The sequence below is a fragment of the Dryobates pubescens genome, chromosome Z (genome assembly GCF_014839835.1).
Source record: "Dryobates pubescens isolate bDryPub1 chromosome Z, bDryPub1.pri, whole genome shotgun sequence".
In the NCBI taxonomy this organism is placed as follows: domain Eukaryota; kingdom Metazoa; phylum Chordata; class Aves; order Piciformes; family Picidae; genus Dryobates; species Dryobates pubescens.
This window is the reverse complement of record NC_071657.1, coordinates 36,371,729-36,395,586: the sequence shown is the minus strand read 5'-3', so window position 1 is coordinate 36,395,586 and position 23,858 is coordinate 36,371,729. Positions and strand designations below refer to the sequence as shown.

General features: G+C 44.8%; 1 protein-coding gene across 1 annotated transcript; it reads right to left on the bottom strand.

The window, feature by feature from the left end:
• Positions 1-1,776: 1,776 nt before the first annotated feature.
• MARCHF3 (membrane associated ring-CH-type finger 3) lies at positions 1,777-23,585 on the bottom strand. The gene is made up of 4 exons (XM_009906923.2): positions 23,404-23,585; positions 21,246-21,453; positions 9,984-10,193; positions 1,777-1,935 (listed from the first exon to the last, which is right to left on the bottom strand). Exons 1-4 carry the CDS (start codon positions 23,583-23,585, stop codon positions 1,777-1,779), a joined length of 759 nt encoding a protein of 252 aa, XP_009905225.2.
• Positions 23,586-23,858: the final 273 nt, after the last annotated feature.

Genomic DNA, 23,858 nt, shown 5'->3' with positions numbered 1-23,858 from the left:
AAAAGCGCTACAGGTTTTAGGCCATCACAGATTTTGTAATATCTGTCTCTTCAGAATCTTGCAGTTTTCTCTGGCAGAGAAGCAGGTATTTGCTCCCAAACATATGAAGAACCCCTGACCTTATTGTCAGACTAATGAGTATAGCTCTGCAAGTTTCTTGCTCTGAAACTGGTTTGATGGCTGAATAAGGCTGTTACTGCTTAGCTATAACTGATTCTTAAATCAGTATGAAACTGACAGTTACAGAGACTATTGTCAAATAACATGACTACAAAAAGACTAGTCCAAAGACAGAATAAAAAGACTAACAGATTTGGTTTAGTTGGACAAAGCTTTTCTTCCCCACAGAGCATGCACAATATCAACCTCCTTCCTCATGGTAAAAAAACCCATAATAGCTTAACTATCTGAATTATAAGTTATTGACCTTCTTGCTGTGTGCTCCTTTTTATTTTCAGTTCCTGCAGACTTTGGAAAACAAAGCACATGGTGCATTGTCATCTATGCATGTTTCTAAACAATTCATCTATTCAAATGGGCTGGGGATCAATTTCTATTCCAGCAGCATTTGTCAATGAAATTTTGTGCACTTCCATAAAATAAGCCTCTCTAGATCTGCATGTCTCTTCTGAGAGTAAACAGTTGCAGAATGAACTTGGCATAAAACCCAGGGGGAAATAGAGAATGCTACCCAGGAATAAAGTTTGGTCTTTTCACTCTGATGTCACTTTGGTCACCACAATAGGATGTGGATTACTTTGGGGTTTGGTTGGCATTTTGTTTGTTTAAAAAAAAAAAAGCCATAGTCCCAGTGCTCCAATGAAAGGTCAGAGTTTACAAATACTCTGCTAAACCCACCTGTCAAGCTGAAATTCTGCATCTCTAAAATAATGCTAATTTTTAGGCCAGAAAACTTTCTGCTTCCTCAAACATGTCTAATGACCTAATATTCATAATGCATGAAGAGTTTTCCTTAGGGTTAAATTGGATGAGTTTGAACTCACACCAGCAGAATGTGCACTCCAGTGTGTGGTGCCTAATTCACTGCTCCTTAGTGGAAAAAGTACCATTCTTTTTTTCCTGTGTGGTGTGTACTGGAATACTTTTCAGTACAAATACTATTGTAATTTGTGTCACTTCTTTCTTTAGTATGTGTTAAATTTATTACTGAAGAAACTCCATGCCAACTAGGAAAGACAAAATAATTCTCTAATCCCTTTATGGCATTTAAGTAACATGGCAGTTTGTACAACTCACTACACACAAATTTTAATAATAAAAAATACTGCTTTATAGGACCTTGAAATAAAATCAACTAGGGAAATGCCAATGCAATACTTTGGGAGAGAAAAAACAGCAGTGATTACTGTCAGCTAACTAAAAAAATAATACTGTAGGAGAAAGAAATTGTAACAACAAAGCACTTTTAAAACATGCTTTGCAGTTTTACTTATCATAGTTTAACATTTTAACTAACAAAAAAGTTTGCGTCGCTTGATGGTGCAAGTATTGAATTCCATACATTATCTGCTAATTAAATTTTGCAGCTTAGCAAATATTGTATGATTACAGTATCACAGTATCACTAAGGTTGGAAGAGACCTCAAAGATCATCGAGTCCAACCTGCATCATCCATGATTTTAATTCAAACAAGGATTTATTCCTCTGCAAAGAGGTTTGTAAATTAACACCCTCCTGCGTTCTGGGTGGTGTCTGACACCAATGAGTTTGAGGACAATACTTCAGTGCATGGGCCCTGCACATAACTGCCCGAGTTAAATGATTGTCTCTTTCAAGTTCGTTTTGAGGGACTGCAGGCCCAGCAGGGACTGGTGGTTGGAGGGGACACTGGCAGACTTTGGAATTAGGAGTATCACTTGCTGATTGGTCCGACGCCACTCACTGTATAATCTACAGTGATACCTGAAGGACACCTGGGGAGAGAAGAGAGATAAACTGTGCTTAGAGTTGCTGTTGTCTTCCAAGGATTCACTTAGGATTTGGCATGAAATGCCTTTGCGTGAAACAAAAAGCTGATACACAACCAAATTAGTAGGTTAAAAATAAGCAGAAAGTAGCAGGCAAAGACAAGACCTACTATGTAGATGGATTGTTTCTTAAGTTGCCACAGCAGAGAAGCAGCCTGTGCCCTGCTTTCTGCTGTTGGCAGTCCCTCATTCCCTCTTTATAACACAAGGGTCCGCTCAGCAGGAAGCCCTATCGGGACCGTGCCGGGACCAGCAGCCACCGAGGACCACTCTCCTGTTCGGGCTATGGGACCCGCCAGGACTGCAGACATCCCTTGCACACGCTGCGAGGCTGGCGGGAATCGTCTCTTCATGCGGCTGGGGCTTGTGATCGCTACGTCAGCAGCAGCTGATTTTAAAAGGGGTTCGCTGCGGTTGGCGAGGGGTCCGTTCGTCAGGCAGCCCGTATTATCGCGCTTTCGCTAATTTAAATTGTTTGTTTGTTTGTTTGTTTGTCCAGTGGGTGCTGTGGCCAGGGACAAGCGTGGTTGTAACTCGCAGCAAAAACTCCCTAAAAAAGTCAGTATTGACCCAGACTGAGGTAGAACACAAGCAGGTAGCTGTCCAGGTATCTGGCTGTAGAGAGTGCTGGAGCCGGGCTCTTGAGATGCAGAGTAGTAGGGGCAACTCTTGCATAAGGTGCGGGGAGATTGATAATCTGCTTAATCTGGTGGCCAGACTGACGGATGAGGTTGCTAGCCTTAAAAATGTAAGGGAATGTAGGAAAGAGATGAACCAGAGAAGGAAAGAGATGAACCAGAGTAAGCAGGCTCTGCAGGCTCCCACAGCAGAGGCTGGTTACCCAAAAAGCAGAGGGGAATGGACACAGGTTCCTCTCAAAAGACACAAGGTTAAACCTCCTTGCCTTCCCGCACCTTCCCCGCTGCTCTTGAAAAACAGGTATGGGGCACTGGAGATCGAGGGTGAGGTGGTCCTGTTACCAGAGGGCACACCATCTTGGGTTCTCCCTGAGGCTAAAGAGCCTAAGGGTAAACAACCTAAGGTTAAACAGCCTAAGGCAAAACAGCCTAAGGTTAAACAACCCTCCCCGGCATCAGGACCTGCTCCCTCAAAAAAAAGAGGAGGGTAATTGTTATTGGCGATTCCCTTCTGAGGGGAATGGAGGGCCCCATTTGTCGGCCAGACCCATCTCATAGGGAACTCTGTTGTCTCCCTGGAACCCAAGTTAATGATGTTACCAGAAGTCTGCCCAGACTGATACAGCCCTCTGACTACTATCCTTTACTAGTTATGCAGATAGGGAATGATGATGTTGTAATCAGAACTCCCAGGGCTATCAAAAATGACTTCAGGGCCCTGGGAGATCTGGTTGAGGGGTCAGGTGCTCAAATAATTTTTTTCATCAATACCCTTAGTTGCAGGAGGGAATACCACAAGGAACAGGTCAGCAGCCATACTCAACAAGTGGCTTAGAGGCTGGTGTAGCCAAAAGAATTTTGGGTTTTTTGATCTTGGTGAACTTTCTACTGCACCAGGCCACCTGGCAACAGATGGAGTACATCTGTCCCAGAGAAGGGGAAAGGTCACAGTATATGAGAATGGCCTGTCCCCCAAAGGTAAAAAGATTCTGGGAAGGGAATTGGCAGGTCTCATCGACAGGGCTTTAAACTAGTTTTGAAGGGGGAAGGGGCTGAAACTAGTCCCCTCAGGCAAGAGTCTGGGGGTGATAAGCTAGAGTCAGAGGTGAAACCAGCAGCCCTGCTGCAGTGCATGTACACTAATGAACGAAGCATGGGTAACACACAAGAGGAGCTGGAAGCCTTGTTGCAGCAGGAAAGTTATGATGTAGTTGCCATCACAGTGACATGGTGGGATGACTCACATGACTGGAGTGCTGCAATTGACAGCTACAGACTCTTCAGGAGAGACAGGCAAGGAAGAAGGGGTGGAGGGGTGGCCCTGTACATCAGGGAGGCACTAGATGCCATTGAGATGGAGATTAGGGATGATCAGGTTGAGTGCTTGTGGGTAAGAATTAGAGGGCAGACCTCCTGTTTGGAGTCTGCTATAGACCTCTGAACCAGGAGGATGATGTTGATGAAGCATTCTACAGGCAGCTTAAGGCTGTCTCAGGATCTCCTGACCTTGTTCTCATGGGTGACTTCAACCTGCCTGACATCTGCTGGGATCTCAACACAGCAGAGAGGAGACACTCTAGGAGGTTCTTAGAGTGCATGGAGGACAGCTTCTTATCCCAGGTGCTGCGTGAGCCTACCAGGGGTAAGGCTGTGCTTGACCTCCTCTTCACCAACAGGGAAGGGCTGGTGGGTGATGTGGTGGTCGGAGGCTGTTTAGAGACCAGTGACCACAAGATAACTGAATTCTCGGTATTCGGTCAAACTAAGAGGGGCAGCAACAAAACCTCCACTCTGGACTTCCGGAGGGCAGACTTCAGGTTGCTCAAGGAACTAATTCAGAAGGTTCCTTGTTAAACAGCCCTTAGAAACAAAGGGGTCCAGGAGAGCTGGACCTGCATCAAGGAAGAACTCTTGAAGGCGCAGGAACAGGCTGTGCCAATGTGCCGCAAGATGAGCCGATGGGGCAGATGGCCAGCCTGAAAGGGCAATGAACTTTTAATAGAACTAAGGGAAAAAAAGAGGGTGTATCATCTTTGGAAGAAAGGTGAGGCAACCCACGGAATGTTTTAGGATGTAGCCAAATCATGCAGGAAGAAAATTAGGGAGGCAAAGCACATTTGGAGTTTAAACTGGCCTCTGCTGTGCAGGACAACAAAAAGTCCTTCTATAAATATGTTAATAGCAAGAGGAAAGGCAGGGACAACCTCCACTACTTTGTTGACATGTAGGGAAATGTTGTATCAAAGGATGAGGAAAAGGCAGAGGTACTTAACACCTTCTTTGCCTCAATTTTTACTAGTAGGAGAGAACGTCTTCCAGACAGCTGGCCTGCAGAGCTGGCAGAAGGAGCCAGGGAGCTGCATAGTTTCCCTATGTTCCATGAGCAGGAGATTGGAGCTCTCCTCTTGGATCCCCGCAAGTCCATGGGACCAGATGGGATCCATCCTAGGGTGCTGAGAGAGCTGGCAGATGAGCTGGCCAAGCCACTCTCCATCATTTTTCATCAGTCCTGGCTCACTGGAGAGGTCCTAGAAGACTGGAAGCTGGCCAGCGTGGTACCCATCCACAAGAAGGGCTGGTTGGATGAGCCAGGGAATTACAGGCCTGTCAGCCTGACCTCAGTGCCAGGAAAGATTATGGAACAGGTCATCCTGAGTGCAATCACACAGCACTTAGAGGATGGCCAAGGGATCAGACCCCACCAGCATGGGTTTAGGAAGGGCAGGTCCTGCCTGACCAACCTGATCTCATTCTATGATCAGGTGACCCACCTGGTGGATGTGGGGAGGCCTGTGGAAGTAGTCTACCTGGACCTCAGCAAGGCCTTTGACACCATTCCCCATAGCAAACTCCTCGCCAAGTTGTCAGCCTATGGCTTGGATGGGAGCACACTGCGATGGGTTAGGAACTGGCTGGAGGGCTGAGCCCAGAGAGTGGTGGTGAATGGTGCCACATCCAGCTGGCAGCCAGTCACTAGTGGTGTGCCCCAGGGATCAGTACTAGGCCCCATGCTCTTTAACATCTTTATTGATGATCTGGATGAGGGCATTGAGTCCATCATCAGTAAATTTGCAGATGACACCAAGCCTGGGGCAGGAGTTGATCTGCTGGAGGGTAGAAAGGCTCTGCAGAGGGACCTCAACAGGCTGGGCAGATGGGCAGAGGCCAACGGCATGAGATTTAACACATCCAAGTGCCGGGTTCTGGACATTGGCCACAACAACCCCATGCAGAGCTAGAGGCTGGGGTCAGAGTGGCTGAAGAGCAGACAGGTAGAGAGGGACCTGGGGGTGCTGATCGATGGTAGGCTGAACATGAGCCTGCAGTGTGCCCCGGGAGTCAAGAGTGCCAATGGCATCCTGGCCTGCATCAGGAACAGTGTGGCCAGCAGGAGCAGGGAGGTCATTCTGCCCCTGTACACTGCACTGGTTAGGCCGCACCTCGAGTACTGTGTCCAGTTCTGGGCCCCTCAGTTTAAGAAGGATGTTGAGTTGCTGGAACATGTCCAGAGAAGGGCAACGAAGTTGGTGAGGGGTTTGGAATACAAGCCCTGTGAGGAGAGACTGAGGGAGCTGGGGTTGCTTAGCCTGCAGAAGAGGAGACTCAGGGGTGACCTCATTACTCTCTACAACTACCTGAAGGGAGGTTGTAGACAGGCAGATCTTGGTCTCTTCTCCCAGGCAGCCAGTACCAGAATAAGAGGACACAGTCTCAGGCTGTGCCAGGGGAGGTTTAGGTTGGATGTTAGGAAGAAGTTCTATACAGAAAGAGTGATTGCCCATTGGAATGGGCTGCCTGGGGAGGTGGTGGAGTCACCATCATTGGAGGTGTTCAGGAGGAGACTTGATGGGGTGCTTGGTGCCATGGGTTAGTTGTTTAGGTGGTGTTGGATTGGTTGATAGGTTGGATGCGATGATCTTGAAGGTCTCTTCCAACCTGGTTTATTCTCTGTATTCTATGTATTCTATGTAAACCAGCATTTATGTTACACTGGAAGCTACAGAGAAAAAATCCTGTTGTACTCCAACCTGCTATTTGAATTACAGGAGTCAAGAGTACTTATGTGCAAAAGAAAGCAAAGTGGGCCTCAATTTTTAGTTTAAATAGCAATCTCCTTTTTGTGCCTGAAGCTTTCTTCTTGGCAATATCATACTTTTTTGAGTGTCTCTGTGTGTACATCAGTTAGAGTGAATACAAGCAGAGCTAGAGCAATAGCAAGCCATATGAGGAGAGGCTGAGAGATTTGGGGTTGCTTACCCTGGAGAGGAGGAGGCTCAGAGACCTTCTTGCTCTCTACAACTACCTGAAGGGAGGTTGTAGCCAGTATCAGAATCACACAGAATCACAGAATCACCAAGGTTGGAAGAGACCTCAAAGATCATCAAGTCCAACCCGTCACCAATGACCTCATGACTAAACCATGGCACCAAGTGCCACATCCAATCCCCTCTTGAATACCTCCAGGGATGGTGACTCCACCACCTCCCTGGGCAGCGCATTCCGATGGCTAATGACTCTCTCAGTGAAGAACTTTCTCCTCACCTCAAGCATAAATTTCCCCTGGCACAGCTTGAGACTGTGTCCTCTTGTTCTGGTGCTGGTTGCCTGGGAGAAGAGACCAACCGCCTTCTGGCTACAACCACCCTGTAGCCAGGTGGGGGTTGGTCTTTTCTCCCAGGCAATCAGCACCAGAACAAGGTGCAGCCTAACCAGTGCTAAGTACAGGGGCAGAATGACTTCCCTGCTCCTGCTGGCCACACTATTCTTTGGCTGGTTTACAGGAAGAGATAAAATAGCTTCTTGGATGCTAAAAATAGCATCTCTCCCATTCCATGCCCACTGGGATAACTGTGGTGTTTAAATAACCTATATGCCAGCTTTTGTCTCCACAGAAAATATGCTGATTTTCAGGAAGTCAAATGAAGTTTGAGTTTTCTTGATTTTTGCAGGACTGAAAGGAGCACTGTATCACATCTTGTATGTAATTAATCACACAGCACTCAATATATTCCCTGCACAGCCATAACTAAGAAGGGAGTAAAGGATTCTCCCATTTCTGAAAATGAAAGGGCAGGTGATGCTGAAGCACTTTGATGACTGGCTGGGGCTTTCCTATATGACTGATGCATTTTAGGCTGAGCAGAGAGCAGGTGTGTCTTCCACATGTAGGGACTTCAGTGCCATTTTAAAAGTAGCTGCTTTGCATCTCTACCTTGACTTGCAAATCTGCCTTCTAAGAAAGCACTGTCACTCAAGCCTATTGATTTTATCTGCAGATATATGTAAACCTCCTCAAAACTAGTACTAATGCTACAAGTGCATGTCTCTGCTCTGCCCACTGAATTAATCCCATGCTGAACAGGAGGGTTACTGTGCCCTGAATAGCTTCCTGCCTTGCCCTTCCCTGATGAACATTAACTTCATTAACCCATCCAGCTCCTGATGGTCTGAAAAATAGACCAGAGTGGAATTACACCTTCCACAACTCAGTGGACATTAAACATGCTGTATTTGAATTAACTCAGCCAAGGTATGCATTTACACCAGGCTCACTATCGCTATGTTCTACCTGTGCCAATTCCCCTCCAGTGCTTTTGAAGCAGTAAAAGTTGTAAAGTGAAAAGAAGGGACTTTTGCCACTTATATTGCAAATGCAATAGACACTGTTAGGAATAACAATTAAGGTGCTACAGGAATCTTAATGAGCAAGGCCAGATATGCCCATGTGTCAGAGGTAATTAAATCCAACTACATAGCCAAACTGCTCTCTCCAACTTCCCAACATTTTGGTCATTGTGAATTGTGTGTCTTAGGTAAATTGTACAGTGTTTGTCTTTCTAAGACACTCATACACAAAGGAAATGTGAACAACCTTTGCTTGAATAGCTGACAGACAAGTCTACACAGAGCACTCAAGGAAGTGTAAGTGCCATGTCACTGCTGGAGTAAATGGTCATCCTACCAAAGGGGAGTGCTGCTGCGGCTTCACAGAAAATGGAAGCAGAAACGACAAAAAGAGAAACTGCAGGAGGCTGAGGCAAAACTCTGATCTTTCTCTATTGTTACACACCACTAAAATTAGCCTGCAGTCCTCTGTGGATGAGACAGGCTTTCACTGTCATGTATTAATCAAATTAGATGTTGCCTTTCATTGCTTTCTTGGAGCTCATTGTGAAGTAGTGTGGGGGGTTTCTTATTTTTCTCCCACCTCCCCCTTTCCAAGCTTACTCTGGGCTCAGCACTGGTGTTCTTTGATGTGGGATAGATCTATTAATGCAGCTCCTAACATGCCATCTCCTTGGCAGCTACACTGATCAAAAAATAGCTGGAAAATGTCAGCCATACAGTGCATGGCCATAACCACTGAAGGAGAGAGATGGGTGCTGGCCCTGTGGGATTAGTAGACATACCAGCACAGAGTGGTCTTTTCCCTTCTTGGGATAGCACAGACTCAGATGAGCTTTTTCTCATAGCACCACAGCACTGACACAAGCACTGACCTGTTAAGTGTGAATGTTCCCTGTCTGCATCTGCAGTTCTGTTCTTTTCTCCCCAGCGCTGTGAAATGTCAAACTCAGCACTAATCTGGAGTTTTTAGTGAACTGCCAGACTGTGTCTTGGTAAATATTTATTCTGGCAGCTGTCTTCTGGGTTCCCTTCATTTTTGCTGGGCAAACTGTTTATTGCTGTGCTGCGGTCAGAAACTGATTTCAGTTTAACAACTTGACTCAAAATGAGTGGCTTTTAGGATGGAGTGGCACACAAAGTGACAGCACACCTGGGTGAAGACGGGAATAAGAAAGTGATTTAAACTGCACTGCAAAGGCTTTCCTGCAGATCTAGGTGTAAAGTGCATTCTGCAAGGGACTTCCCACAGTGCCATGGGCATGAGGAATGGGAAAAGCATAGGATGTGCCTACCTCCAAGGCTTTCAAATTGTAAATTGGACAGATGTCGGATTAGAATTAAATCTGAATCCTTTGTGGTAGACAGGTTGTTCAGCTAAAGCTTTTTTGTGCGCTGTGCCTTCACCTTTTGCTCGTTACCTTTAATAAAACTTTCTCCTGTAGTGTCTCTTTCAGACCCATATATGTTATTTCCATAGTTCCTACTTGATCCCTTCTGGTGTCTGAGATTTGTGGATTACTGACCTCAAAGATTTTCTGTTTTTTAAGAAAACCAGAATGGTGTGGAACCAAGAAGCTTCTTGCAGGTGTAACTTGAATCTGTTACTACAGAAGATAAATATAAGCAATGCTTTGTACCAATGGTCCAACTGTTCTACAGCACTCTAATTCATTTTGTGCTTTGTTCTTCCCCCTGTTCCTGTGTGTTGAATAGAAAACCAATACTTACTAGGGTCCAAAAGAGGTAAATAGTGAAGAGCGCGACAGTGAGTGCAATGAGGCCAACTGCTTCAAGCCTACTGCTAAAGTGCAGATGGTCCACTGCTCCTCGCAGACACAACCAACCAGAGATGGTCGCCAGTGGAGTGATAAACAAGAAGCACACCATGTCGCCAAAGAGAGTCCGTTTCTCATGCTGTGGCCCTGGGCTCCTCAACCACTGCAGGCAAAATGCAGACAAAGCAAGTGTCAGGAAAGGAAGGACCTTTCACCCATAATGAGCTGCTTACTTGCAAAATGCAGACTTGCCCCTTCAAGGAGGGAACATGGACCACATGCAGGATGTTACTTTGGCTATCCCTAGCGAGCTCCCACCTGAACTTCTCCCTCTCTCTACCTGCTGATGCACACCTCTAACCATGCATACCTTCCACATCCTTTATTCAGCTATAGTAAAAGCTGCCATGAGAAGGGCAAGTGTTTTGCAATAAGCTACTGAACTGTTTGAGAGGAAGGCAAAAATAAGTTCACAAATACTTTCTTCCCCTCCCCCAGCGTATAGACTTTTAATTTGCTTGAATACTCTTTAAATCCTAAGGAATTATGAAGTGCTTCAGAAGTCCTGTGTACAGCTACAAGCAAGAAGCTCTAAGATGGTAAAGATGGAGGCTCAATATTGTGTTGTGTTGTTTGCTTTTCCTTTTAAAGCAGAGTCTTAAGATTATTTACAATACTAGAAGACCAAGTGTTGTGGGTTCACCTCAATGAGCAGCTAAGCAGCCACACAGTTCATCCCTCACCCACACTGGAACAGGCGAGAGAAGAGGAAAAGCCTTGCAAACAGCACTTGCTTCAGCAGATCTTGTACAAAATAAGGAGATGAATATTTACATTCTAACAGCTTTTTATTATTGTAACTTCACAGAGAATAATGTAAGGCACACACTTTCCCTGAGTTTTAATTCCATTTACTTAGAAATATTCCCATGGGTGCATGCATAACAGTTCAAGGTTATATTTGGTTACTCCTAGACAGAACTGATTGCAACCTTCACCCTGTTCAATTTTCATAAATCCCTGCAATGTGAAACTGCCAGTAAAATGAGAGGAACTGAAAGCACCTGCTAGTGGAGATTCTGTATTTAAAGGTGAATGAAAAGTTTTTTGTTTAAAAGGTGACTTGCAAGAGAATTGTTGAACATCTCTACCTCTCCTTGATCTCAGTGGGAATTGCAGGTGTTCACCACATTCTCAGGGCAGGTCTTAAAATGCCAGTTACTTCCTTTGTCTCAGTGCTATGTGGTGACTGTCCCTCCTGTAACTGCACTGAAACATTTCAAAGTCTATTTAGTGGAGGCTGCACCCTCAAATCACAGTCTGTTGTGATTTGCTTCGCATCTATGCAGCTCGGCTAGTGAAAGAAATACTGTTTATTGATATGAGCAAGAAGGAAGAACAGCAACATTACATAAATGGAAGGAAGAACACACATTAAGACATGTGCTGTCATCTCTGCACTCTTACTTTCATGTGACAGTGCAATTAAGATAGCATTTTATGGTATGCTACCTAACTTTACTGAATGTTATGGTGAACAAAAATGGTGTTGGACTGCTTTACAGGATGATGACTCCCTGCACTCCTGATGTCTGAACTGTATCAACACAGATCAAACCCAAGTAACTGAAATACTAGGTGAGGCTAGGACAGGTAAGAGTAGTATTAAATAAGAAATTAAACCCCCACCAATCTACAGTCTAACATTAAAAGATGAAGAAACATCATTAACTTGTTACAAAGTGGAAGTCAAAAGCAATGAATAAGCCATTTCAGTGGCTGTATGGACTTTAGTCATAGCACACATTTTTCTCCTGAAGTTGTGTACATGTGTTTCTGTGTCTGCTTCTGTTTATATTCTAGGTTTCAGTCTTTTGTTTTGGAAATGTGTGTTGTCAAGTTACTTCACAGCTAAAAAGCCAAGTTATCAAATCCGTCTGTGGAAATGAAACCCACACAATGACTCCAACAAAATGCTGAGCTAATTCACTAGTATCACAGTATAACTAAATAAGGTTGGAAGAGACCCCAAGGATCACCGAGTCCAACCTGTCTCCAGAGACCTCATGACTAGACCATGGCACCAAGTGCCACATCCAATCTCCTCTTGAACACCTCCAGGGACGCTGACTCCACCACCTCCCTGGGCAGCCCATTCCAATGACGAACGACTCACTCAGTGAAGAACTTTCTCCTCACTTCGAGTCTAAACCTCCCCTGGCACAGCTTGAGACTGTGTCCCCTTGTTCTGGTGCTGGTTGCCTGGGAGAAGAGACCAACCCCTTCCTGTCTACAACCACCTTTCAGGTAGTTGTAGAGGGCAATGAGGTCACCCCTGAGCCTCCTCTTCTCCAGGCTAAACAATCCCAGCTCCCTCAGCCTCTCCTCATAGGGCTTGTGCTCAAGGCCTCTCCCCAGCCTTGTTGCCCTTCTCTGGACACGTTCAAGTGTCTCAATGTCCTTCTTAAACTGAGGGGCCCAGAACTGGACACAGTACTCAAGGTGTGGCCTAACCAATGCAGAGTACAGGGGCACAATGACCTCCCTGCTCCTGCTGGCCACACTATTCCTAATACAAGCCAGGATGCCATTGGCCCTCTTGGCCACCTGGGCACACTGCTGGCTCATGTTTAGGCGGGTGTCAATCAGCACCCCCAGGTCCCTCTCTGTTTGGCAGCTCTCCAGCCACTCTGACCCCAGCCTGTAGCTCTGCATGGGGTTGCCGTGGTCGAAGTGCAGCACCTGGCACTTGGACTTGTTAAATGCCATCCCATTGGACTCTGCCCATCTGTCCAGTCGGTCGAGGTCCCTCTGCAGAGCCTTTCTAACCCTCTAACTGACTAACATCTGTTCCCAACTTGGTGTCATCTGCAAACTTGCTGATGACTTACTCAATGCCCTCATCCAGATCATCAATGAAGATGTTAAAGAGGATGGGGTCCAGCACTGATCCCTGGGGGACGCCACTGGTGACTGGCCACCAGCCGGATGTGGCACCATTCACCACCACTCTCTGGGCTCGGCCCTCCAGCCAGTTCCTAACCCAGCACAGAGTGTTGTGGTCCAAACCACTAGCTGACAGCTTAGCCAGCAGTTTGCTGTGGGGGACGGTGTCAAAGGCCTTGCTGAAGTCCAGGTAGACCACATCCACAGGCCTCCCCACATCCACCAGATGGGTCACCTGATCATAGAAGGAGATCAGGTTGGAGAGGCAGGACCTGCTCTTCCTAAATCCATGTTGGCTGGACCTGAGCCCTTGGCCATCCTTCAGGTGCACAGTTATTGCCGCCAGGATAATCTGCTCCATCACTTTCCCTGGCACTGAGGTCAGGCTGACTGGCCTGGAGTTTCCAGGTTCCTCCATCCGACCCTTCTTGTGGATGGGGACCACACTGGCCAGTTTCCAGTCATCTGGGACCTCTCCAGTGAGCCAGGACTGGAGGAAAATGATGGAGAGCGGCTTGGCCAGCTCATCTGCCAGCTCTCTCAGCACCCTAGGATGGATCCCATCCGGTCCCATGGACTTGTGAGTGTCCAAGTGGCTCAGCAGGTCCCAAACTAATTCCTCATGGGCAGTGTGGCAGTACACTAGGGAGTACCCTTCTGGCAAAAATAAGATGTAAGGCCAGAACAGCTGTCAGATCTGCACTCTAAAATCCATCCTAGTAAAATGTGTCAATGTGCTCAACTATTTCTTCCAGTAATAATTTCCATTAAAAAAAAAAAAAAGGAAAAAAATAAAAGACAGAGGTCATAAAAAGGATCATGTCTGAAGGAAAATACTGGCCTGCCTAGCACAGCACTTTATCAAGAGATGTCTTGAAATGAATGGTGATTCCTGTTGCTGACACACAGGTGAAGAGTCAGAGTAATGTGACACAGATTGACTTTAGTAAAGGCAGCAAGCACAAATGAAACATGTAAGCCCAGTACCTGGTGCACAACCTAATACTGTCTCATGACAGACATAACCAAAGAAACACTGTGCCTGATAACTAACATACACCTGACGAAAATTTAGGGGCTCCTTGAAGAAGATTTGTGTCTTGGTGTGGTTCAGTTGGTAGCACATAAGACCTTTAATGGGGAAGGTTGTGAGTTCAAGCCTGCAGTGGGCACTAGTGTCCTCCCTACTGTAGTCATGAGGTCTGTGGTGACAGGTTGGACTTGATGATCTTTGAGGTCTCTTCCAACCTTAGTGATACTGAATACTGAAAAGAAATGAGAGGTCCCACTTCAGCCCTCACAGTGACACAATAATAAACAGTGTCAGCTCAGAAGCAAAACACACCCTCCAACCCTGAGCTAATGCCTGTGGCTGCATGATATCTCTGGTCTCCCAGCTGCCCACAACACCCCTTCGACAGTGGGTACTGCTGCTGCGGTCATGTGTATCACACAAGCTGCTCCAGCACAGAGGCACTCTGCTTACACTAGCTCCCCTTATCAGGGTAGGTGCTGCTGAAGCAAAGCAGACCCTCCACCTGCTAGTCAATAGTCACTCCCCAAAGAGAAGCCGCAGCAATTGGTCTGGGCACAGCAACATCTTCAGCCACACATCTCTTTATCCAGAAAACCTGTACCTAGGCCTGAAGGGAGTGGCAAAAGCTCTGCTGAGACACACTGGTGATCTTCTCCTGTGCTCAGGCAGGATCAGTTCAACTGGAAAACAGAAAGGGCATCAAGGAAACTGGAAGCCCACATCACAAGAGAGGACTTTAAAAGTTTGACTAAATTATCTCAGCAAAGTCACTCTAAACACATCCTGGAGATGACAAAAAGAAGGGATAAATGAAGGCAGACATCAGTGGAGAAGTGCTACTTACAATAATGTTAAATGGCCAGTAGCTGGCCATAACTACCTTTTGGGAAAGAATCAGCAAAATATTCCCAGCCTTCTGAAGACACACCTTTGGAACAGCATAGGCTAAAACACCCAAAGCTTCCACAGTTTTATGAAGGAACTTGCTCACATTTGGGGGAGTTTTGATGTACAGTATTTAACATGCTAAAACACTGTTAACACAACTGAGGCACTGTCACCTCACACACTAACGTGTAATACACAGAATCACAGAATGGTAGGGGTTGGAAGAGACCTCTAGAGATCAGCTAGTCCAACCCTGCTGCTAAAGCAGGATGCCCAGGAATATCCAGGTGTATTCTTACCAGGGCAGAGTAGAGGGGGAGGAGAACCTCTCTTGGGCTGCACGCCATACTCTTCTTAATGCACCCAAGGCCTCCCTGGCCACAAGGGCACATTGCTGGCTTGTGGTGAACGAAGGATTTCTTGCAGTTACTTCACAAAGCAGAGTTGAATTTCAATTATTATCTGCCCCAGTAAGATTAAATTGAGTGCTTGACCTTAATCAAAGGGTCTCCATGCTTTCTTCAACTGAATGGAAACTCCAGTGCTCAGGAACTGTCCCTGGGAGACTTTTGGCCCATGAGCCCACCACCGGCTTCCCAAATTTGACAATGCCAAGTAATCTGAAACTTCAGACTCCTGAGATGAGCAAATGTGCTCAATTTCCTTTTAGCTAGGTTACTTTATCCTGCCAAAGGAAGTGTAACTGGAGACTGGAGAACTGCTCATCTGGAAGAGGACCTGGTTGGAGGCATTCACACAATGTGCTAGTTAAATGAAGCCTTGCATTTGGAGAAGGAAATAATCAGAACAAGCAGCAAAATGATGATCAGAACACCCTGAAGAGAATCAAGACTGGCAGTTTATCTAACCTAACCAGAATGAGCTGCCAGCAGAAAACATCTGCAAGAAACTTCCATAAGCAATAATCTCTATAGGTTGAATTTCAATTAGATGACTCGCTACTGCTACTGCTACGTGCATAGTGGTTTTCAGCTCAGATCCTAAGGCTAAAACCTCTATCTAGTGGGAAGCTCTTTTCAGTTCACTAAATTTTCCTTGGAAAACTGATCTTACATAGATGTTGCTGGAGTTATACCGGCAGCAAAGAAGATTACATGGAGTATGAAGAAAATCCATCACACTGTTTCTAGTTAAAGGTATTTAAATAACTAGCACAAAAGAAGCTGTGGGGAGAAGATAGAAAGGAATTATCTTCTGTAAATGTGCTTCCCTTTTAACTGAAAATAGCGTATTACATATCAATTGTATCATCTCATTTCATTCTTCTCATGCTGACAGCTCTGCAGTGATCTTGATGAAAACAGTTTGTATGCAAGCAGAACAGCTAGTACTTCCTAGTTTTCATTTTACCTTGGGCTTAAGAGCAAAGACAGACTGAGATTGCCTAGTTCTTTAGTATTTCTTTAGAATTAAAGACATTTTTTTAAGACCAGGAGAACCATCTATTGACCACCCACCCAACCCCCACAAAACCAATTTAAAAACTATATATTATACCTGAGCAGTTTTGTTCAAATACTTTTTTACTTGAAAGACATGTTTTAACACTTTTCACTGAAATGTTTTGAAAGTAAGCTTACCTACAGGTATCTCAAAAGAAAGTCTCCCAGACCAGAATGTTTTGTATGCTTGTTTTCAGTGCAATGAAACATTTCAGGTGACTACAAACTTTTCTAGGTCAATGTTTTGCAAAGGAAAGCAAACATTTGACAATTATTTTTCAATGTAAAAAATATTTATATTTCAGTCAGGCAGTTACTAGCACAGTGTTACTGTCTTCAGTAGATGTTTTTAGAAAGGTGATAGCTCATAGAGATATTCCTTTGGTTCCAGAGACAGAGGTCTGACTGTTGGACAGCTAGAAACTAATGATTTGATGTCCATAACTTTATTATGCTAATGTCATGGACCCTGCTCTTATTTAAGTTTAACCCATATTTTTACTCAGGTTCCAGGGAATATTTTAATTGTGGAACTATGAAGGAGACAAAACTTCCATTTGAAATTGTAAATTAATTTTCTCTGCATGTTTCTGTATGTGGAAGGAGTATATTCCTCATTGTAAGGATAGCGTATACAGCTTTAATTTTTTATGTGTTATAAAAAGAATGAACCACAGGGCTGATAGGAACCAATCTAGGTGGTAGCTAAGAAGAGTACTGCAGGCTGTTGCTATCACAACATAAGTGACTCTAGTTCTCGAGTAGTTTGCCAGCTGAAAACCATCCTATGAAACAATTTAAAATCAGACAGAGCACATTTGACACATATAGCCCAACAACTATGGGAACAAGAAACGAGTCCTTTTGGCTGACTAATCCTTGAACACTGAAGGAGGGGTTAATCCCCACCATAATGTCTGATTCATGGTTCAGAAAGGCAATCCCTTTAGTGAAAGTAATCCAAGTTTAAAAAAAGTAGACCAAAAATGTGGGAAGCTTCACAAATGCAATGTTGATACGATGGATCTGCCAAACATATTGTACTACAGCTTCCTGCCGCTCTGGTTGGGTTTGGGGCATCAAACAGCAGATTTCCTGGAAGATGTTTCTTCCCCAGACAATAAAAATGTCCTGTGGCATAGATAAGGAGTGTCTCCCTTGAGAAGTACATAGTCTGAAACTCAGTTGGCCAGAGAGAAGCTTAAGATAGAGAGAAGATATGAAGAATAAAGAGGATGTGGGAGATCAAAATCAATGCTATCTTTATTTTACTTTTCCTTACAAAAGAAATACATGAAAAAACCAGGATGCTCTGCATAGTGTCATTTGAAGAGACAAAGCAAAGATGAGCTACCCACATTTTTGCCTCCTATGCATGGTAGGGCCAAACGGGCCCAGCACAAACCCAGACAGGCCCTGATGTGTCTAGACATGGTCTCCCCTTTCCCCCTGCCTCTTGCAGGAGACAGAGTAAAGTGGGAAAAGGGACAAAAGAAAGGCCCCAACATGTCTGGGTAAACAAGTGTCCTCTTGGAGTAAGAGCATGTGTACTGCTTCTCCCAGACCAGGTCTGTGTTTCTGCCTTTTATGGTCACAGCCTGGCAGAGTCCCTTTTCATTGGGTAACTATTTTCTGGCTTTGGTTGCCCTATTGGCCCAATTGAATCCTGGGCAAGATATACATGCAGGCTGATTTGTAGTCACCTTCGCCTGGCCTTTGTCTTGCCTGCTTGGATCTGCCTTGCTTTAATTTGCCTTGCCTCAAGTTGCCCTGCCTTGAGTTGCCTGGTCCAGAGCCTATGATAGAAGCCATGAGCCTACTCACTGCAAGATAGAGAAGCCACAAGCCTTAGGAGCTGGAGCCAAGCCTCGCTTTCCCTTGCAACTAGTATTTTGCCGTGCCTCAGTTTACCCAGGGCAAAGCCAAGAGCCCATCATGAGAAGCATCATAAACAGCTCACTGTCCTGATGGAGCCAGACCAACATCAAAGACTGTGGCCATCCTGCCAGCAACCAACCATGCCTGATGCACAAGAGCACTGCAAAAAGCCCAACAGCTAATACAGCAGCAGCACCCCCTTACTTGGGGTAGAACTCCTTGTGAGCAGTTAATTCATTGCCTCTCTGGCTTAACAGTTCTTATCGAGCCTCTCTCCTGTGGCTGAGTGCCGTATTGCTCCCAAGGATTCTCTCCTTCTGTTATTCCTCCTGGTTTGCTTAAATTGTTAAAATTGTTATAATTGCCTAAATACTGTACATTCCCATTGTAAATATATATTCCAACCATACTTTGAGCCTATTTGATAAGTTTTTGGAAATTTTCCATATTAATGAAAGTTGTTAATATTTTATTTAATATTCATATTTGCCATACCTTAATTATAAATTAATGAATTCCTTACAGCATGATGTACATGAGGCAGGTTATAGTTGTAGCTATGTCCCTCATATTTGAGATAAAGACCTCCTGTTAGAGCACATGGGCCCACATCCTTAGCGTGAACATGGGCAAGTGCTTCAAAGAAGGCAAAAAGCCATCTTGCAAAAAATTTTTATGGAGTACTTGCTTTCATTTCAGAATGAATTAATGGCAAACTAGCAACATGGCAAGGGAAGAAAGAAGGAATGCAGTCAGTTCTCTAGCCTGCTCTGATCAGATCTTCCACTGCTTCTGTAACAATGTGCACAATGGAGGAAGAAATATGGCTGGACAGCCAACGATGCCACTTACTGCTCACTTCATTTCAAGCCCAATACTGCTGCACCCTCTCTCGTGTGCTAACAGTTGGAACAATGTCAGATAGCAAATTTCTACATAAAGCAAGCTAGATTTCCTTCACACTCATGGCTAAGCCACTAAGAAGCAATGATCAATGCAGTGAAAGGATGAAAAAAACCCAAACCATAATACCATGACCCCTTTAAAACAGAGAATAATACATTTTCAAATAGTCAGAAATCCCACTTTTCATTCTGATGGAAAACTTCTAGAAGAAAAGACTGATTGTTTCAAGCATTTCATATTACCTGTTACTGAACAATGGACAGGATATATTCCCTGCATCAGACAGTCTCCTGCTGAGGAACAACTGTGTAAGATTCTGAAGACTATGATCTACAAATGACTTTCTAAGTGCAACAGCCCTTCTTAGACTCCTGAAATGCAAACTCATCATCCACCTCTGTTGGAAGGACTGTTTACCACTTCCAGTATCTAGCTCAGAGGAATCTTCAGAGAATTATCTTAATAAATGACAAGAACCCAAACAAAACACATACGAATGCAGAAACACATACAGGCATGTAAACAATGGCGTTAAATGCCGGTAGCCTTCCTGGCTTGTTACTCATCCAAATGTTACAGCAGTCCTACTTTACCTGATGCACTTTCCTCTAAGCCTTCATTTTCTAGGTAATACAGGAAGATAGCCAGGACAGTGCTTTTAGAACTCAGGAGATGGAGAAAAACGGCAGTTTGCATCTGCTTTAGTGACTCTTTGGCAACTTTTAGACCTGCTGTAATTATTTGCATGGGGAAGTCTATGGATTTCAAAGCACTATGTATTAAATAAGTAACAACTTCATGGACAAATTTGAATTATACTAACACAAATCATGAAGTTTGACTGATGTCTCAAGTATTAATTTTCCCCTTGCTATAACTCATCGTAGTTAGTGTTTGTCACTCCTGCTTTCAAGCTTCCATTCCCTTCTAAACTGAAAATATACCCCCTTTATAAGACCACAATGGACTTCAGAAAAGTAAGTTGCTTTTTTTAATGACCTTTTCAGAAACTGCATGTAATTGTTGATTACTGTGGGTATAATAGCAGAGAAGCAGAGATTAGATAGTAAAGAGAAAAATATCAATTAACAATAACTACTATGTTTAAGAAACTTTCTTGCATTTGATTCATGTTTGTCCTAAGCTGAGGGGGAAAAAGACAGCTTTATCATTATTATCATCATTAGTGCTATGTTTATTTATTATTGCTTTTGTCAAAAAGCCTCATTTCATCAAAGAACAATCAAGTGGCCAGATTCCCTCAGCCTGGCCAATGTTATCTTTGTTTTCAGCTTCTTCAGTCATCATCAGCTCCGAATAATGTCAAACTTCATTTGCCCAAAGCAAGCCTCATGAGCAGCTGTTGCAAGGAAACACATTGAAGAAGTTGGACTCTAGAACCTAACTGTTCACTTTGCACAGACTCAGCATCATTTCTCTTTCTTTTCAGAAGGCAAATTCAGATTGGCATCATCCTTGCACCAAAACCCCAACTGAAAACTGCTTGGTGCAGGCTCAGAGCATCTGTCTGAAGGAAGACATTATCTTCATTGAAGAATTCTCACTCAAAGATTTTGCTGCCCAGTCACTGACAGCCTGAGAACATTCAACCACAGCATTTCTCAAAATGTGACTAGCTTCTTGGGAAAGGCTGGAGTCCTGCTAGAGGCATCAAACAGCAAGCCAGAGGCAATGGAACACAGCTGGCCTGGGTTTGCTCTAGTTAAGGCTTGACAAGACTACAGGTGTCATGTATCTCTTTTTGTTGATCCTGAGGAAGAATGGAGGTATCCTTTGGCTTAGATGCACATGTCTAACTTAATCCAGCACAAAGCAATTTCGGTAGTCCTCAATGCTCACCCTCTCTCTGCATAAGCCCCTGACCCACTTCCCAACAGTCAGTTTTACACTGTATCCTCTCATCCATGAATAAGAGCAAAACAAGGGTTTCAATGTTTCTGCCCTCATCTTCCAACCCCCAAACTCACAGATAGCTTTGGCTTCAGTGGATCTGCAAAGGCTTTACAGTGCCTATACAAAAGCAAATCTGATTAGCTCCTTAAAGCTAAGCTTTCAGGGACATGTTCCAATCACTGACCTCCAGCAATGGCTTGGGTTTACGCTCCACTGCAAACCTGAAGTGGCAGAGCTCACAGCAGTTGGTGTTTGAAGAGGACAGCCAGCGCTCCAGGCAGCTGCGGTGAATAGCCCCAAGTGTCCCCATACACTGGCAGGGAGAGAGCAGGTTTTCCTGGCCGTTGCCCTCGTGGCAGATCCTGCACATTGGTCGGTCACTGAAGGTGCTGCTAGAGGGGGAGAAAAAAATTGCTGGCCAGTGCACAGGGCTGTGAACTAGCCTCTTTCTTTCTGTAGGTTATGAATTAGCAGTGCAGGAAACATTTGCAGCTTGTGTACTTTGCTCTGTGGTTAGTACACCATGCTGCTGGGCTAAGGCTGCAGGCATTCTTGTTTAAAATGTCTTTTGTTGGGGGAAAAAAGTGGAGAGTGAAGAACACATCAGAGTGGCAGATGAGAGACAGGCAACCAAGTGCTTCTGTACCTTTCCCACCTCTTTATAGTGCAGCCAAGCAGCCATTTTGAGAAATCACTAAATGCATCAGAGAAGTTTTAAACCTGCCTCAGCTGGGCATCTCTTACAGAATCATAGAATGCGTTGGGTTGGAATGGACCTTTATAGGTCATCTAGTCCATCATCTAGTGATGACCTGTGTCAACACTTCTGACCTACAGTATAGCATCTCTTAAGCTAATGAAATTCCCTGTCCTACTGGGTAAACCGTTTTCAGTGATCAACAAAGGACTACTGGACTGAAACAACAGCACCTTGCCCTGTAGCTGTGTGAAGGCAGGGCCACAATCTCAGAAAGGCAGGAAGCTCCTGCCTCTGAGGAGGGTTTCCCTCTCTTTGGGAAACTCAAGAAGTGACATTAATGGCACTAAAAAGGAGGTCTGTGCCAAACACATCTCTGCTGTTTCTGTCTCTGACCATTTCTCCTGCATTACCTGCCTCAAAGTGTTCACCTTCCTGGTGGCATGGTGATAACATGTACAGGGAAACAGATGCTCCTCTTGACAGTGAAAATCTGAATACTCTGATTTTAACTAATGAGATTCTTAGCTTTGCAGAGGACTTTTCTAGGCAAGATGGAGGCAGTTGCATGGCTTCCTGAAATGCTTGGCCTTACTGCAGTGGGAGCAAAGCTGTGAGTACCAGTGCTGGCCAAACCCTGCATTCACTTCATGCAGCTTCAACTCACCCATTTTGCCAAAACTAAGAAGGTAGACTTCGCTCATGTGTAACTTCTGGAAAGTGTAAAAAAGCTAGCCTGCTCCCTTTAATCTGCCTAGCTAAACAGCATGAAGTTGTACTCACTATTCTATACACACCTGAGCTGCATGAAATGCACCAGGTTTTAAGTTGCTACAAGGGGGAAAAGGCCCTTTCAGCCTGTCACATCACACATGCAGCAGCAGTTAATAATTTCATTCTTCGTGAGTGGAGTGGATTGGGTTATGTTTGCTGGTTTGTGAAAATCCACAGTTATTTCTAGACCCACACAGTATTTCCAACATCATACTGGTGAAGTGGAACTTAATATTGACCCAAGTATAAATGTCTGGATATGGCCAAAGCCTTCACGATGCCCCTTCTTGCTTTTAATGAAACCAAAGCCAACTCTAAGCAGACTAGTGTTTTGCAGGGTATAATTTAAGTGTATTTTTCACCAGTAACCTGCATTCTAAATGGACAGCAGAAACAACAGCTTTCAATTGTGACAGCTGCAGCAACAATACTTGTTTGTACACCTCTGCTAGAAACAGCTTCTCTGGCTGCTCCGCATGTTGGCTTGGGAAGTGTGAAGGAAACTTGTGCAACAGTGTTGGGGGTAGCATGCAAGCTAAACACAGCATCCTCTGTCAGCCAGTGCCTGCCAAAGCTTCTCACTACTTAGCAGGGTAAATTATTGCAGCTGGCACACTTGAGTAGCAGCAGCTCTAGACAGTTTCCTCCTTCTTTACCGAGTATAATGATGATGGCTTAATTACATATGTAGTACAATCATTACGAAGTTAGGATGAGGGTTTAATTACAAGCACACTGTGGTAATCCTTCATGAAACATGCCACCACATCTTCCCTTCAAGTGGCTGTAGGACCTTTTGGGTGGCAGCTGGGGAAGGTACATTCAAGCCCACCCAGGGATGGGGCCCAGCCTGCTACCCCTCCAAACATACCTCTGCGTGGCTAATGTTCGCACGATGGAGGAGAGCAGCTTCCCATCTTTGGCTGACACCTGCATGACATACTGAAGGCAGCTGCCAGGTTGGCCGCTGCTGTTGGGCAGGGTCTTGCCAGTGGGTGCTGGTTGGCATGGGTGCTCCGGCACAACCCCTGGCAGGTCACTGCAGTGGCTCATCCTTGCGGCAGTAGGTGGCAGGTCCCCATCTAGGGAGGAAGGAGTACAGGGTAAGAGGATGGAGAGAAGGGTCATATCCCTCCTTGCCTGCAACTCCACCAGGCTGATCAACACTGAGTGTGAGAAAAAGCATCTTCTGCTTCTCACCCCAGCCCTCTAAAGTCCACTCAGCAGGGAGAGAATGCTTACAATGTTATGTGTTGCAGAAAAACAGTCTGTATGCCTCAGAAACAGCAAGCCAGGGCTCTGACCTGCTTTTTTTTTCTACAGACT

What these genes read in the sequence shown, in the direction of transcription:
- MARCHF3 (XM_009906923.2), bottom strand. Translation starts at nt 23,585, where the DNA reads ATGAGCCACTGCAGTGACCTGCCAGGGGTTGTGCCGGAGCACCCATGC. An exon ending in CGAACATTAGCCACGCAGAG is followed by an intron (nt 21,454 to 23,403) that starts GTATGTTTGGAG and finishes CTCCCCCTCTAG; the next exon opens with CAGCACCTTCAGTGACCGAC. An exon ending in AACCCAAGCCATTGCTGGAG is followed by an intron (nt 10,194 to 21,245) that starts GTCAGTGATTGG and finishes TTTTGCCTGCAG; the next exon opens with TGGTTGAGGAGCCCAGGGCC.